General features: G+C 44.5%; 1 protein-coding gene across 1 annotated transcript in view; it reads left to right on the top strand.

Moving 5' to 3' along the window:
- DHX35 (DEAH-box helicase 35) overlaps positions 1-13165 on the top strand; it is a 57697-nt gene that overhangs the window by 23141 nt on the left and 21391 nt on the right. Inside the window, exons 8-12 of the mRNA XM_007656191.3 lie at positions 291-350; positions 3282-3394; positions 5769-5865; positions 6744-6902; positions 7966-8176. Coding sequence (XP_007654381.2) covers positions 291-350; positions 3282-3394; positions 5769-5865; positions 6744-6902; positions 7966-8176 — 640 coding nt within the window. The remainder of the gene's footprint in view (positions 1-290; positions 351-3281; positions 3395-5768; positions 5866-6743; positions 6903-7965; positions 8177-13165) is intronic.

The raw sequence follows: 13165 nt of genomic DNA, 5'->3' as shown, positions 1-13165 counted from the left end.
CTGGGATTTGGCCAGTCTTCCAATCAACTGCCTGATTTTAGTCTGATTGGCCTCCATTTAAAATTCTTCTCTGTGTGATTTGCGTCAACAGTGAATGATCTGAAAAGTGCTGTGGACATACCGTCCGTGTATGCGATAATCTGCTTTTGCCCCATGCAATTCTCTGTAAGTTACAGAATTTCACATTTCTCGCCATCCTTTGAATGAAGGGCAGAAAAATGAAAAAATAAGCTGTTACTGAAAAAAAAATACTTTTCCCCATCATTGTTTCTTGTTGCCTTCATTTGTAGATTCAGAAGAAGCGAGGAGATCTTAGATTGATTGTTGCCTCAGCCACTCTGGATGCAGAGGTAAAGCCCATTTTTTTTTCCTAGTTGATCTAAAATAAGGACTTTTTTGTTTAGGGACTTTTAAGTGGAAACTTTACTTTTAGCAAAGAAGTTACTCAGCAGAATGACCTGACTTGTCTGTTAGGCTATCTGATGTCCTAGATTCTCTCCGATTGGGAGATCCTCCTTTGAAGCTTGTGGGTGGAAATTAGCCTGTAATTAATCAAATGGATGCATGATTATTTATCTTGTTTCTCTACATACTTTTTTTACTCCCTCACGTACATGACAGTTGTGGTTTATTGTCTTCTGTGTGAATGCATTTATCTTTCATTTATTTATGACCATTGAAAAAATTGGGATTCTTTGTGCAAATGAGAGATGGCTCAACCTTTATTGTAACCCTGCCAAAAGGGGTAGATAGTTCACTGCTCATCTCATTTTTGTGACAGCTGAGCACACGCTTTCCCATACGATATTAAAGTTATCTTATAAAACTCTGGGAATGCTGTTTCCTGTGCTGTTGAATGGATGTTACAGGGTTTCACTTCTTGTGGTTTTTGGTGATGTTTACCTTATTTTGAATTTCCATCATTCATAAGCTGCTCTCTAATTGCCCTAATTGCTTAGAATTTAAAAGAATTAGAATGATTTAGGTGGATATTCCCAAACAAAGTCTTGTTTGTTTCCTCCAGGGAAGGAGAGAAGGAGAAAATGGTTGCGTTAATAAGTTTAACTGCTTTGCCAGTGCATGTCTTTCTCAACGAACCCTTAGGAGATGTAATGGAGAAGTATTTAATGAGCACTGTACCGGCTTTTAGTTTTCTCTATTACGATTGCAGAGCCCCCAAGAATAGTTCGTAATTATTTGATGAATATTGAAGCTTGAAACAAAGGAAATGCGTTTGCTCCCAAACATGCAGAGGGGTGCTCAAACAATAAACAGCTTTCGGGAATGGAGTTGTGATGACTGACGGAGGTTACCGAGAGAGCCAGGCCAGCAGAGCATGGGCAAGGAAAGAAAGGAGTCCAGGGAGAGATCCGGTTGATCTCCCGATCAATTATCTAGTCCCAGAGCTTTCCAAGTTTGGTTTCCTTTCCAACTGTTCCGTCCCTCGTCATTTGTGCCTATTAAAGCTGAGCCACACAAACCAGTGTCAGGCTGGGAAAATGCCTCTTATAACAAGAATATATGAAAGACAATTATTTTATTCAACAAAAATTTAAGAATTCTATCAAAGTTAAAGGTACATTTACTTAATGGTGAAACAAAGTTGGTCTCTTCTAATGCTGCCCAAGGTGAACTTGTAGAAACTCAAGGATATCCTGAATCCAGCTAAAAATAATCATCATGTGTTACATGCTCAGTTCTGTTACCTGGTGGTTTTTTTTTTCCCTGCTAAAAAAGGTTGAAAGTTCTGGCCCTCCCAAATTGAGTGTCTGGATGTGTGAGAGCTACTGGGAAGTGATGGGAAAAGGGAGGTGGTGCTGCTGTAGATTCTAGTGTGGGTTAGAGTTAAACAGGGAAAATGTTGGTCAGTACCTCTTTTTTTGCATTTGTCAGAAAAAAGCATTGTGTATAACTACTGAATCGAGTCAACATTCACTCTAGTCTGTAAACTCCTTCCTCTAGTCTGTAAAATCCCTGTAAACAGGGATTGTCTTTGTCTTTTGTACTTTCCTAAGCACTTAGTACAGTGCTGTGCACACACTAAGAGCTCAGTGAATACAATTGAATGACTGAATGAATATTTTAGCAGAAATGACTATAGTAAATTATAACTATTGATTTGATTTTTTTTTCATTGCATTGAATGGCCTAAATGTTCAGCTCTGCGGATTGATTGGGAGAAAGATTAAGTATCACTGTATTATATTTAATAATTATAATGGTATTTATTAAGCACCTACTATGTGCCAAGCACTGTTCTAAGCACTGGGGTAGATATAAAGTTACCACGTTGTCCCACGTGGGGCTCACAGCCTTAATCCCCATTTTATAGATGAGGTAACTGAGGCACAGAGAAGTGAAACTCCAGACCATCCTGTCAAATGACCTTATCCCCCTTTGCTTTTGTTATTTCCCCCACCCTCAGCCTCACAGCACTTATGTACTTATCTGTGCACATGCTGTTGTTGCCTGTCTACTTGTTTTGTTGTCTGTCTCCCCCCTTCTAGATTGTGAGCCCAGTGTTGGGTAGGGCTTATCTCTGTTTGTTGCCTAACTGTGCTTTCCAAGCACTTAGTACAGTGCTCTGCAAAAAGTAAGCGCTCAATAAATAGGGTTGAGTGAATATCCATAATTTATATTAATGCCTTTCCCCGCCTCTAAACTGTAAGCTCATTATGGGCAGAGAATGTGCCTACCTACTCTACAACAGTATTTTACTTTCCCAAGCGCTTATTACAGTGCTCTGTACACAGGAATCGCTCACTGATTGGTTGATTGATTTTAAAATAAGGGAGACTCATGCTCAGTAAATTACAGATACCCTTCATTGACTCCTGTGCAAACACATTTAGATATTTAAAAGAGCTATCCCAAAGATAGGTTTAAATTCACACGTATATATGGCGCCTTATGTGGTTAGGTCAACTATTTATTTTTAAATATCTACTGACGTGATTTCTAATTAATGAACCCCTTATTAATTTGGGCGTGTTACGCGATTGTTGTTTTGAAGGGTGACCTTTAATGACACCTTATCAAATCTTCATTGAAGACACTGGAATTGAAATGTAGCTTCACAGGCTGTAGTTTCAAAGGAAAAGATAGTCATTTAATAATAATTGTGCACATGATCTTTTGTATTGCCATGGAATGTTTGTGTAATGTAAAATATTTGCTGTCCTTCCCAGTAACCTGGTAGTTTAAATAGCCATTAAGCTAATGTCTCTAGGAACAACTTTTTCTAGTCATCTTAGAAATGGATTTTTTTTTTAACATTATAGAAATTTAGGGATTTCTTTAATCAAAATGAGACCAGTGATCCCAGCAAGGACACATGCGTGATCATTACAGTGGAAGGGAGAACATTTCCAGTGGACATCTTTTACTTACAGAGGTACCCTTGTGTTTAATCCTTATAAGTGGTGATTTCAAGAAGATTTCTATGCTACAATATGACACAGTTCAATTACATAGAGAAGCGGCATGATGTAGCAGAGCACGGGTCTGGGAACCAGAAGGTAGTGGGTTCTAATCCCTGCTCCGTCACTTGTCTGCCGTGTGATCTTGGACAAGGAAGGCACTTTATTTTTCTATGCCTCAGTTCCCTCATCTGTAAAATGGGGATTGAGACTGAGCCCCATATGAGACAGGGGGTGTGTCAACCTGATTTGTTTGTATCCACCCTGGCGCTTAGTACTGTGCCTGGGTCACAGTAAGTGCTTAACAAAGACTACAATTATATGCAATTTCAGTGGAAGTCACCATTTAGAGAACGTTGCAAAAGTTCATTGATTTTGGACCAAAAGCGAATTCATGAAAGTTTCTTGGGTAAAATCTTAATCTGTTTTCAAACAGAAGTTTCCTACCCTCTGATATGTGAGAAGAAGAAAATTACTTGGAGAGAGGTAGTGAAGGGGGTTGGAAAAGGATTGGGTAACACTGGGTAACAGAAGCTTCAGGTGCTCCATTTCCCTGTCGAAAGACTTTCTGCCCTCCTGTAAGTAGGAAATACCCAAGAGCACTGTTCCCTGTTCCATCATTGGGCTGTTTTTTGACGTTGTCGGTCTATCAGTTGTACTAATTGAGTGCCATCAGTGGGACGATCACTGTCCTAAGCATTTGGGAGAGTATAATGGAGTTGAGACACTCTTCCTGCTCTCAAGAAGCTTACAATTTAGTGAGGGAGTTCCATGCTAAAATAATTTACTGTTTTAGAATGAAAAGGAGGTGGATATTTTGGTGAGTGTTGAAGTAATTAAGGCATATACCAAAATGCTTCAGGTGATTGTGAGTACATAAGTGAGTGGCTCTAGACTATAAGCCCATCGTGGGCAGGGAATGTATCTGGTATATTCTTGTATTGTTCTCTCCCAAGAGTTTAGTATGGTGCTCGACACTTAGTAAGTGTACGATAAGTACCATTGATTGATTGATTGATTGGTTGGTCCAAGGGCTCAGGGCAGTCCATGTGAGGATGAAACCAGGGAAGAGGAGGAATTAAGTTGAGAAGGCTTTGAAGGTGGGCACAGCTTTGATCTGGCAGATATGAAGAGGAAAACAGTTCCAGGGAGGAGGAAGAGGTTAGAGGTGGGAGAGGGGAGAGCGAGGCACAGTAAGTAGGTTAGCCTAGGAGGAGTGAATAATAATAATAATGATGGTATTTGTTAAGTGTTTACTATGTGCCAAGCACTGTTTGAAGTGCTGGAGTAGATACAAGGTAATCAGGTTGGACACAGTTCCAGTCCCATATGGAGCTCACAGCCTTAATTCCCATTTTACCAGGTGAGATTACTGAGCCCAGAGAAGTGAAGTGATTTGCTCAAGGTCACACAGCAGACAAGTGACGGAGCAGGGATTAGAACCCATGACCTTCTGACTCTCAGGCCCAGGCTCTATCCACTATGCCATGCTGAGGTGGTTCACTTTTGAACACCTTCCCTCTTCCTGGAGCTCGCTCTCTCTTCAGGTCTTCAAAGCCCTTGTGAAATCATATCTCTTCCAGGAGGCCTTTTCTGATTAATCCCTTATCTCTCCACCTGAATCCCCTCCAACTGCCACTTCAACCCTTCTGTTGTCACCTAATCACTTGGATACTCATACCCCACCCCACTGCATTTGTACTTCTTGAGTGCAGGACTCCTCTTGTACTCTACCAAGCTCTGAATACAGTGCTCTGCACAGAGCAAGCACTCAGTAAATTCTGTTGATTGACGGATGAGGTGATTCCTGATTGGGTGCCAGATGATCAGAAGTTTTGGCTTGTTGTGGGGAGGAATTGGTAACCCTTGAAGGTGTTGGAAGAGTGGGGAGATGTGCAGAATAATGTTTTGGGGAAATGATCCAGGGGGCAAAATTGAGGTATGGAGTAGAGAGAGGAGAGATTGGAGGAGCCAGGTTCAGTAGGCAAGTCAGGATGTGACTAGAAGTGAACTTCTATTCCTGAACAAGGGACAGTTCGTAGCATTTGGCTCTGCATCTATTTGAATAAACCTGTTCAATGTAATTTGTCAAAAATTAAGCAAAGCGAACAGGGACGATTTCCATTCTCAGATCATAAAAATAATGATAGCAGTTCCGCAAGGGGGGCAAAGCAAGTCGGTAACTACATTCCATTGTTTATTGCCAATGGAACTGCAGGTCTAAGTTGTTGGCGAGACAGGTGATTTTTACGAAGCTGGGTACGCTAGAAGTGAGGTAATGTTGGATCTTCATGCTCCCAAAGGGAAGGGAAACAAACATTCTCAAACGTACCTCCTATTTCTTTCCAGCCCTGTTCCAGATTATGTCAAATCAACTGTGGAAACAGTGATGAAAATTCATCAGACCGAGGGTGATGGGGATATATTGGCATTTCTTACTGGTCAGGTAATCTCACTGGGCCTTTTTTTTTCCGCTTTAACATAATCAAATCATCAATGAAGAGCCAACAATAATATTCTTGGTACTGTGTTTACCCATTCTTCCGATGTTAGACTACACCATGTGCACATACTTCATTCTCTACAAAACCGACAAACCTCTGTAGTTTGATGTAATCCACAACACTGCTTAATTGTCAGTGAGTCATTAGTTCTCGGAGTCTCAGTTTGAGGTGATTAGTCATGTTTCAAATTTGTTACTGTAGCTTGTCTTACGGTGAGTATGAACTGGTTTGAACAATGTTCTTTAAATTCAGTTGGCCTTTTTGTTTACCGAAAGTTAATGTTTCCGTATCTGGTCTTTGTTGTTTAAATCCTGGCTGCTCCATCCTGCTTTTTCCGTGGCAGTCTTTTCATCACATGCTGATGATGCTAAGCAGCTTCACCTCCACAAAAGCCCGCTGATTTTCCTGGGCCTGAGTACTGGTGGAGTATAGGAATCTTCCTCAAATATATCTTCCAGCTGCAACCCTTTCGTCTTTTGCACATTAGGGAAAATCACTGTCAAGAAAAAGGTTTATTGCACATTATGTTCCTTCAGGGAGTGTGGAATGTTTTGTGGTATATCCAAAAGCGGCACAGGAGAATGTAAGGACACGAGTTAGGATTTCACCAGAAAACCTTGACCACACTGGCTGATGTCTGGCGGGTGTCCGTGCTGGCGTTTCACTTAAATCGCACCATATTATCTGCCTCTGCTGAACCTGACCGTAGTTGACTTTTTGAGCCTAAAGTCGATTTGCGTCTTCTTCCGAAACCCCGATATGTATTTGATTATTCAGCTCTTTTACTTTTCATTTATTTATTTACTTCTTTTTAATTTAGGAAGAGGTGGAGGCTGTGGTATCCTTACTAATAGAACAAGCCCGAGCCCTGTCACGTGTTGGGATGAAAAGACATCTTCGGGTTCTTCCCATGTATGCTGGGCTTCCTTCGTATGAGCAGATGAAAGTGTTTGAAAGGGTGTCACACAGCGTCAGAAAGGTAAAACTTCCAGAGAGCCCCGTCGACTTTCTTAGGATGAGGGTGTGATTCTCTTCCAGACTCAGCAGACGTTGGGTAGTGGTCTCCCAGATCACAATCGGGTTTGATAACTTCACCCGTGGGCCTGCTGAGTTTATGTATCCTCCGGTAACTGTACTAGTTTTGAAGCATATACTTAATAGTGCTAGATGGGCTTGAAGTGAAAACTCACTAGATGCTGTAAATCCAGCATTTTCCCTCGTTTGCTTCCTCTTTTTGGCCTGAGTAGATCACAAAACCACCACCTGGGTACAGAAAGTGACACAAGTGTGGCTCTCCACGTGGAATGTGGAGAACTAGAATGGTAGATAATCCTTTGCAGATGCTGGTGTGGTTTTTCAACATCCCACCCAAAATTACAATCTGCTTCTGGTATCACATTCTCACCACTCAGAGCTCCGGGTAGGAGGAAGGGGGCGCAGGAAGCGTGGGGCAGCCCCACCTGGAAAAGGGGGGGTGCAGCCCCCGGCACCTCCCACGGATTTCCTCAAGATCTTCTGGGTTCCATTCTTCTCTGCCACCAGGGTGGGGGGAGTGGAAGGAGGTAAGGGAGCGGGCTCTTCAGGAAGGGTCAGGCATGGAGATATCTGGCAGAAGGAGCCCCACGATGCCATTTTCAGCACGGGTTGTAAAATTGCTGCTAAGAATGAGGCAGCTTTACCATTGGAAGTATAAATATGCAGGGATTTTAAATGGCTCTCCTTCTCTACTGCAATGTTTTCTTTGCATCATAGAAAAGTCCGTAGTCATTCCCATCGAAGCAGTTGGAAGTGCATTCCCAGATCATGAATCGTGCCAGTAAAAGTGAAAACATAAGGGCAACAGAACTGTGGGCAGGGAATGTGTCTATTGTTGTATTGTACTCTCCCAAGCACTTAGTACAGAGCTCTGCACACAGTAAGCGCTCAATAAATACGATTGAATTCATGAATTCATGAATTGCATAGCCGTTGATGATATTGCTCTAGATTTGACCAGCACGGGGAGCTGGACTGAGCCTTACACAACGTTTGGACTCCCGTAGGTGATAGTCGCCACCAACGTCGCGGAAACATCGATCACGATCAACGGGATCGTGTTTGTGATAGATTGCGGCTTTGTGAAACTCCGAGCCTATAACCCGAAAACGGCCATCGAGTGTCTCGTGGTGGTTCCGGTGTCCCAGGCGTCGGCTAATCAGCGAGCAGGACGAGGAGGCCGGAACCGCTCCGGGAAATGCTTCAGGCTTTACACAGGTTAGTATGGCTTGGGTGAAAGACTGGGTCTTAGCAACCTTCAACGTGTCATCCTTCCCAGCAGTATCTCAAGAGGGAGTCCCTCTCCTCCTCTCAGAATCTACCCCCTCTTCTGGCTCCTTTGACCCCGCACCTCATCAGAACATTTGTCCGCTCCCCTCCTCCTTTCCTGACCACCACGTTCAACCGTTGACTTTCCCCCCTCCTGCCCTCTTTGAACTTCAGTAGTCACTTGAACATCCTCTGCAATTCAGGGAAGCGGAGTGGCCTAGAGGAAAGAGCACGGGGCTTGGGAGTAAGAAGAGCTGGGTTCTAATTCTGGCTCTGCCATCAGACCACCCCTCTCTCCATCTTCAAAACCTTAAAATCACATCTCCTCCAATAAGTCTTCCCTGATTAAGCTGTCTTTTATCCTACTCTCTTCCTTTCGCGGTGCCTAGGCACTTGGATCTGTATTCTTTAAGCACTTAATATTCACCCCTCCCTCAGCCCTAGGGCACTCATGCACATATCTGTAATTTATTTATATGAATGCCTTTCTCACCCTCTAGACTGTATGCTCCTTGTGGGCAGGGAATGGGTCTGTTATATTCTCCGAAGCATTTAATACAGCGCTCTGAATACAGTAAGTGCTCAGTACTGCCACTGATTGATTGATTTAAAAGGACAAAACTGGAGATTGTCTACTGGAGGAATTCTGGACTTCTTTCATAGACTCAAAACTCTATCTGTTCTCTAATTCATTCAGAGAGCACAAATCTTTTCCTAATGACGTGGGTGTAAAAATCTAATTGCCGTTTCCAGTTCGCTCTGAAAAACGGGAGTCGCCCTAGCCATTTTTGCGACCTGAAGTGTTTAGAATCCATCAGTTGAAGATGAGGAACGCAGGCGGGGTGGAAGGAAGCGAGGAGGAGTAAAAGAATAAAGACAGGGTATGGGAAAATGGCGTTCAAGTGTCCAGAGTCACGGCCGCCATCCGTGCATCGGCACCCAGTGGAGGAGATCGTGTCGTAGTCAGCCTTTGGCTTTCGTCTCCCAAGGCAGCACTGCAGGAAGCGGAGGAGAAACTCCAATCCAGAGGTTAGCGGCCTGTAGCCAGGATAGAGCTTGTATCTTGGCCTCCTACGAAGGGCCGTGCTAACGATGTCATGCCCCACTGACCGCCTCCGCGCATCCCGTCTGATCCCGAACCGAGAAAAGGAAAACCTCCACGGCCATTCCTACCCCTCCATATTGGGCGCAGAGGTAGGCCCACCTGAAGTACTTGAAATGGCGACCGATACTACTTCAGCACACTTTAGTTCTACCGTGCCATTGGAGGGAGGAGTCTCCTCGCTGTTGATTTTAGCAGCAGCGAAACGGAATTGAGGAAATGATACGGAATTTCTACGTAGCAAATAGAGATAGCTAACAGAATATGCCTCATCTTGCCTGGGGCTAAGGAGTTACAGATAGAGGCAGCTCTCTCCACCGATACACACGTTCACATTACCACAATCAGCTGCCAAAACCCGCTGTTTCGCTCTGCCATCGAGCAAACCACGCGCACTCCCATAGCCATTCATCCACACAGTCACTCACCCTTACACACCCACCCACTCAATCTTATCCACCTACACAGTTACTCGCACCCCCATACCCATACTCTGCCACGCGTACCCACTCTCACTCATCCATACGCACCTTGAGAAGCAGCGTGGCTCAGTGGAAAGAGCCCGGGCTTGGGAGTCAGAGGTCATGGGTTCTAATCCCGTCTCCGCCGCTTGTCATTTGTGTGACCATGGGCAAGTCACTTAACTTCTCTGTGCCCCAGTTACCTCATCTGTAAAATGGGGATTAAGATTTTGAACCCCACGTGGGACAATCTGATTACCTCGTTTCTACCCCAGTGCTTAGAACAGTGCTTGGCACATAGTAAGCACTTTACAAATACCACTATTATTATTATTATTATTACACTCACTGTGCCCACCCTTAGCTGCACACGGTACCCCTCACCCGTATGCATTCACGCTTTCCCATTCACATATGCTGACTAGTCACCACCCCCCGTGCATAATAAGCAACGTGGCTTAGTGGTGAGAGCGTGGGCCTGGTAGAACCTGGGTTCTAATCCCTGCTCTGTCACTTGTCTGCTGTGTGACCATGGGCAAGTTACTTCACTTCTCTGTGCCTCAGTACCCTCATCCGTAAAATGGGGATGAAAACCGTGAGCCCTCTGTGGGACAGAAACACTGTTCCAAATACCAGACATCTATCCCAGAACTTAATAGTGCCTGCCACAGAGTAAGCGCTTAACAAATACCATTATTATTATTATTTTGCTCAGCCACATATTCGCTTTCCCATATACTCTTATATCCACTCTACTGGAATATTCACATTCATCATCTCTCATTAACACCCCTCCACCCTCTGATGAGCCAATCATGCGGTCACAGACCCATGGACACCAAAGGGAATACCCGAGTGGATGTCTGGATCAGTCAGAAAGTGGAAGGAGCAGCGTGGCTTAGTGCAAAGAGCATGGGCTTGGGAGTCACAGGTTGTGGGTTCTAATCCCAGCTCCGCCACCTATCCGCGATGTGTCACTTAACTTCTCTGCGCCTCAGTTACCTCATCTGTAAAATGGGGATTAAGACTGTGAGTCCCACGTGGGACAACCTGATTACCTTGTATCTACCCCAGTGCTTAGAACAGTGCTTGGCACACAGTAAACACTTAACAGATACCATCGTCGTCATCATCGTCGGAAGGGTCTTTCCTTGCCAAGGATCTTCACCCGGGCCGGCAGGAACAGGAAGTGAGGAAGCGGGGAGATGAGAAGGAACTCCTACCTCGGCAGCTCCGATACCAGAGTTCTAGAACAAATGGGGACAGATAGGTGGGAGTGGGTCACCACCACTGGCACTTTGGGGGCAAAATGGGAAGAAGGGGTCTCTGGATCTTGGAGTAGGAGGAATGGGGTGTTTGGGGGAGAGCAGGAAAGTTCGGTCACTGGGGGGGATGGGTAATTTTCTAGCAGCAATAGAGAGAAATAGAAGGGACTATTCCCCCTGTCCCCCAGAACCTCCAGAAGAAGGGACTACAGCAGGGGAGAGGTCAATCAATTGTATTTATTGAGTGCTTACTGTGTGCAGAACTCTGCACTAATCACTTGGGAGAGTACAGTAGAACGGAGTTGGTAGACGCGTTCCCGGCCCACAAGGAGTTTACAGTCTAGAGGGGTAGACAGGCTTAGGGGAGGCATGTGTGAAGCCCTCTAAGCCACCAATCCCTCCGCTTGCTTGTGACTCAGGGAGCTATTCTCATTCTATTCATATTCTGTTCATATGTATTTATTTATTGAGTGCTTACTGTGTGCAAGGCACTGTATTTATATGCATGGGGGTGGGTGAGGAGAGGGAGTGAAGGAAGGGCAGGAGAAAAAGAGGGAGAACAATTTGTATCAACCAGACTTCAAAATGTCTGCGTGTTTAGCTCAGGGCCATCCTTCTTTTGCCCCAGTAATATAACCCTCGTGACAAAGCTTGACTGCAGTTTCAGTGAAGCTCTAAAATACAGTCATATATGGACTGCCAGTGGGGCTTTTGAGTTGTGCAGAAGTTGCAGTTTTGGTTGTGCGCGTGAGACCAGGTGGATTTAATTCTGGCTAAAGAGGAGGTGTGACTTGGTGGGAGGGAACCTTGCAAAGTCTCCACCGTCTCCGTAGTTTCTCCATAGTTTATTTGAATGCATTAGACTTTAAAGATGATGTCTTTTATAAATGCAGTCAACTTGCCTGTTGATGTGGCTGCTTAGTTTTTTTTAGCCAAGTTGAAGTCTCCGCAGCTGTGCCCCTCTGATGGAATGTGCTTTTTGACTTGATGGTTTTGTGAGTGGGTTAGGTATTTTTCAGTCGTCCCAGATTCTTGGGATGCCCTAGTTTTGGGGCTCTTTTCTGCCGGCGACCCAGATGTAGATAGCATCCTCTTTGATAACGGCTGCATTTGACATCACATTTGATACCCCCTTGGGGAGAGCCCTAGAAACAAGTGAGCGGGCTTGGGGGGGCGCATTATGGGGCAGAGTTCTTTTCTACATTACGACGAAGCCAACTCTGCTGATTTTATTGGCAGAAAATAGGCTAAAACCCAGTTATTTTAGAGTTTTCTGGGGGATAGAAGAAACTAGTTCCGTGTTTAAAAAAAAAAACACAACAAAAAACCCTCACTCTCCTGAACTGGCATGTACGAGACCCAGTTTCTTTACTGACGCATACCCCTTGGTTTCTTTTGGTGATATAGACTTTGAGGAGGCATTGATTATTTCTGTAAAAGCCCAGAGCAGTTACAGACACGCGAAAAGGAAGTATTTTCAAAAGAGCAAAATTTTAAAGTAAGGAAGAAAATCTCTATTAAAGGTCAGCAATATGCATAAATTGTTTTTGAAGCATCAAATGATAGAGATTTGGGGGCAGTTGCCCTCACTCCTTTAGGAGGCAGTGTGATCTAACAGAAAGAGCCCTGATTCTTCTACTGGTCCATAGGTGACCTGGAGCAAGGCATTCATCCTCTTTGCTCCTCAGTTTCCTCAGGACTGAATGAGATACTTTCTGGGGAAGAACTTCGGGAAATAAAACTCAGTGCAGATTCACTTTCTCATTGAAGAAAGTGAAGAAAGAAGCAGCGTGAACTAGCGGAAAGAACACAGGTCTGGGAATCAGGACCCGAGTTCTAGTCCCGGCTCTGCCACTTTTCTGCTGTGTGACCTGGGGTTAAGTCACTTATTAAGTCATTATTATTAACTTATTAAGTCACTTCACTTCGCCTCAGAAACCTCATCTGTAAAATGGGGATTAACTCCGTGAGCTCACCTCCTCACCGTCCCTCGGTCTCGCCCATCCCGCCGTCGACCCCTGGGCCACGTCCTCCCGCGGTCCCGGAACGCCCTCCCTCCTCACGTCCGCCAAACTGATTCTCTTCCCCACTTCAAAACCCTACTTAAAAC

The sequence above is a fragment of the Ornithorhynchus anatinus genome, chromosome 8, assembly GCF_004115215.2.
Source record: "Ornithorhynchus anatinus isolate Pmale09 chromosome 8, mOrnAna1.pri.v4, whole genome shotgun sequence".
Lineage (NCBI taxonomy): Eukaryota > Metazoa > Chordata > Mammalia > Monotremata > Ornithorhynchidae > Ornithorhynchus > Ornithorhynchus anatinus.
This window is presented reverse-complemented; position numbering and strand designations above follow the sequence as displayed.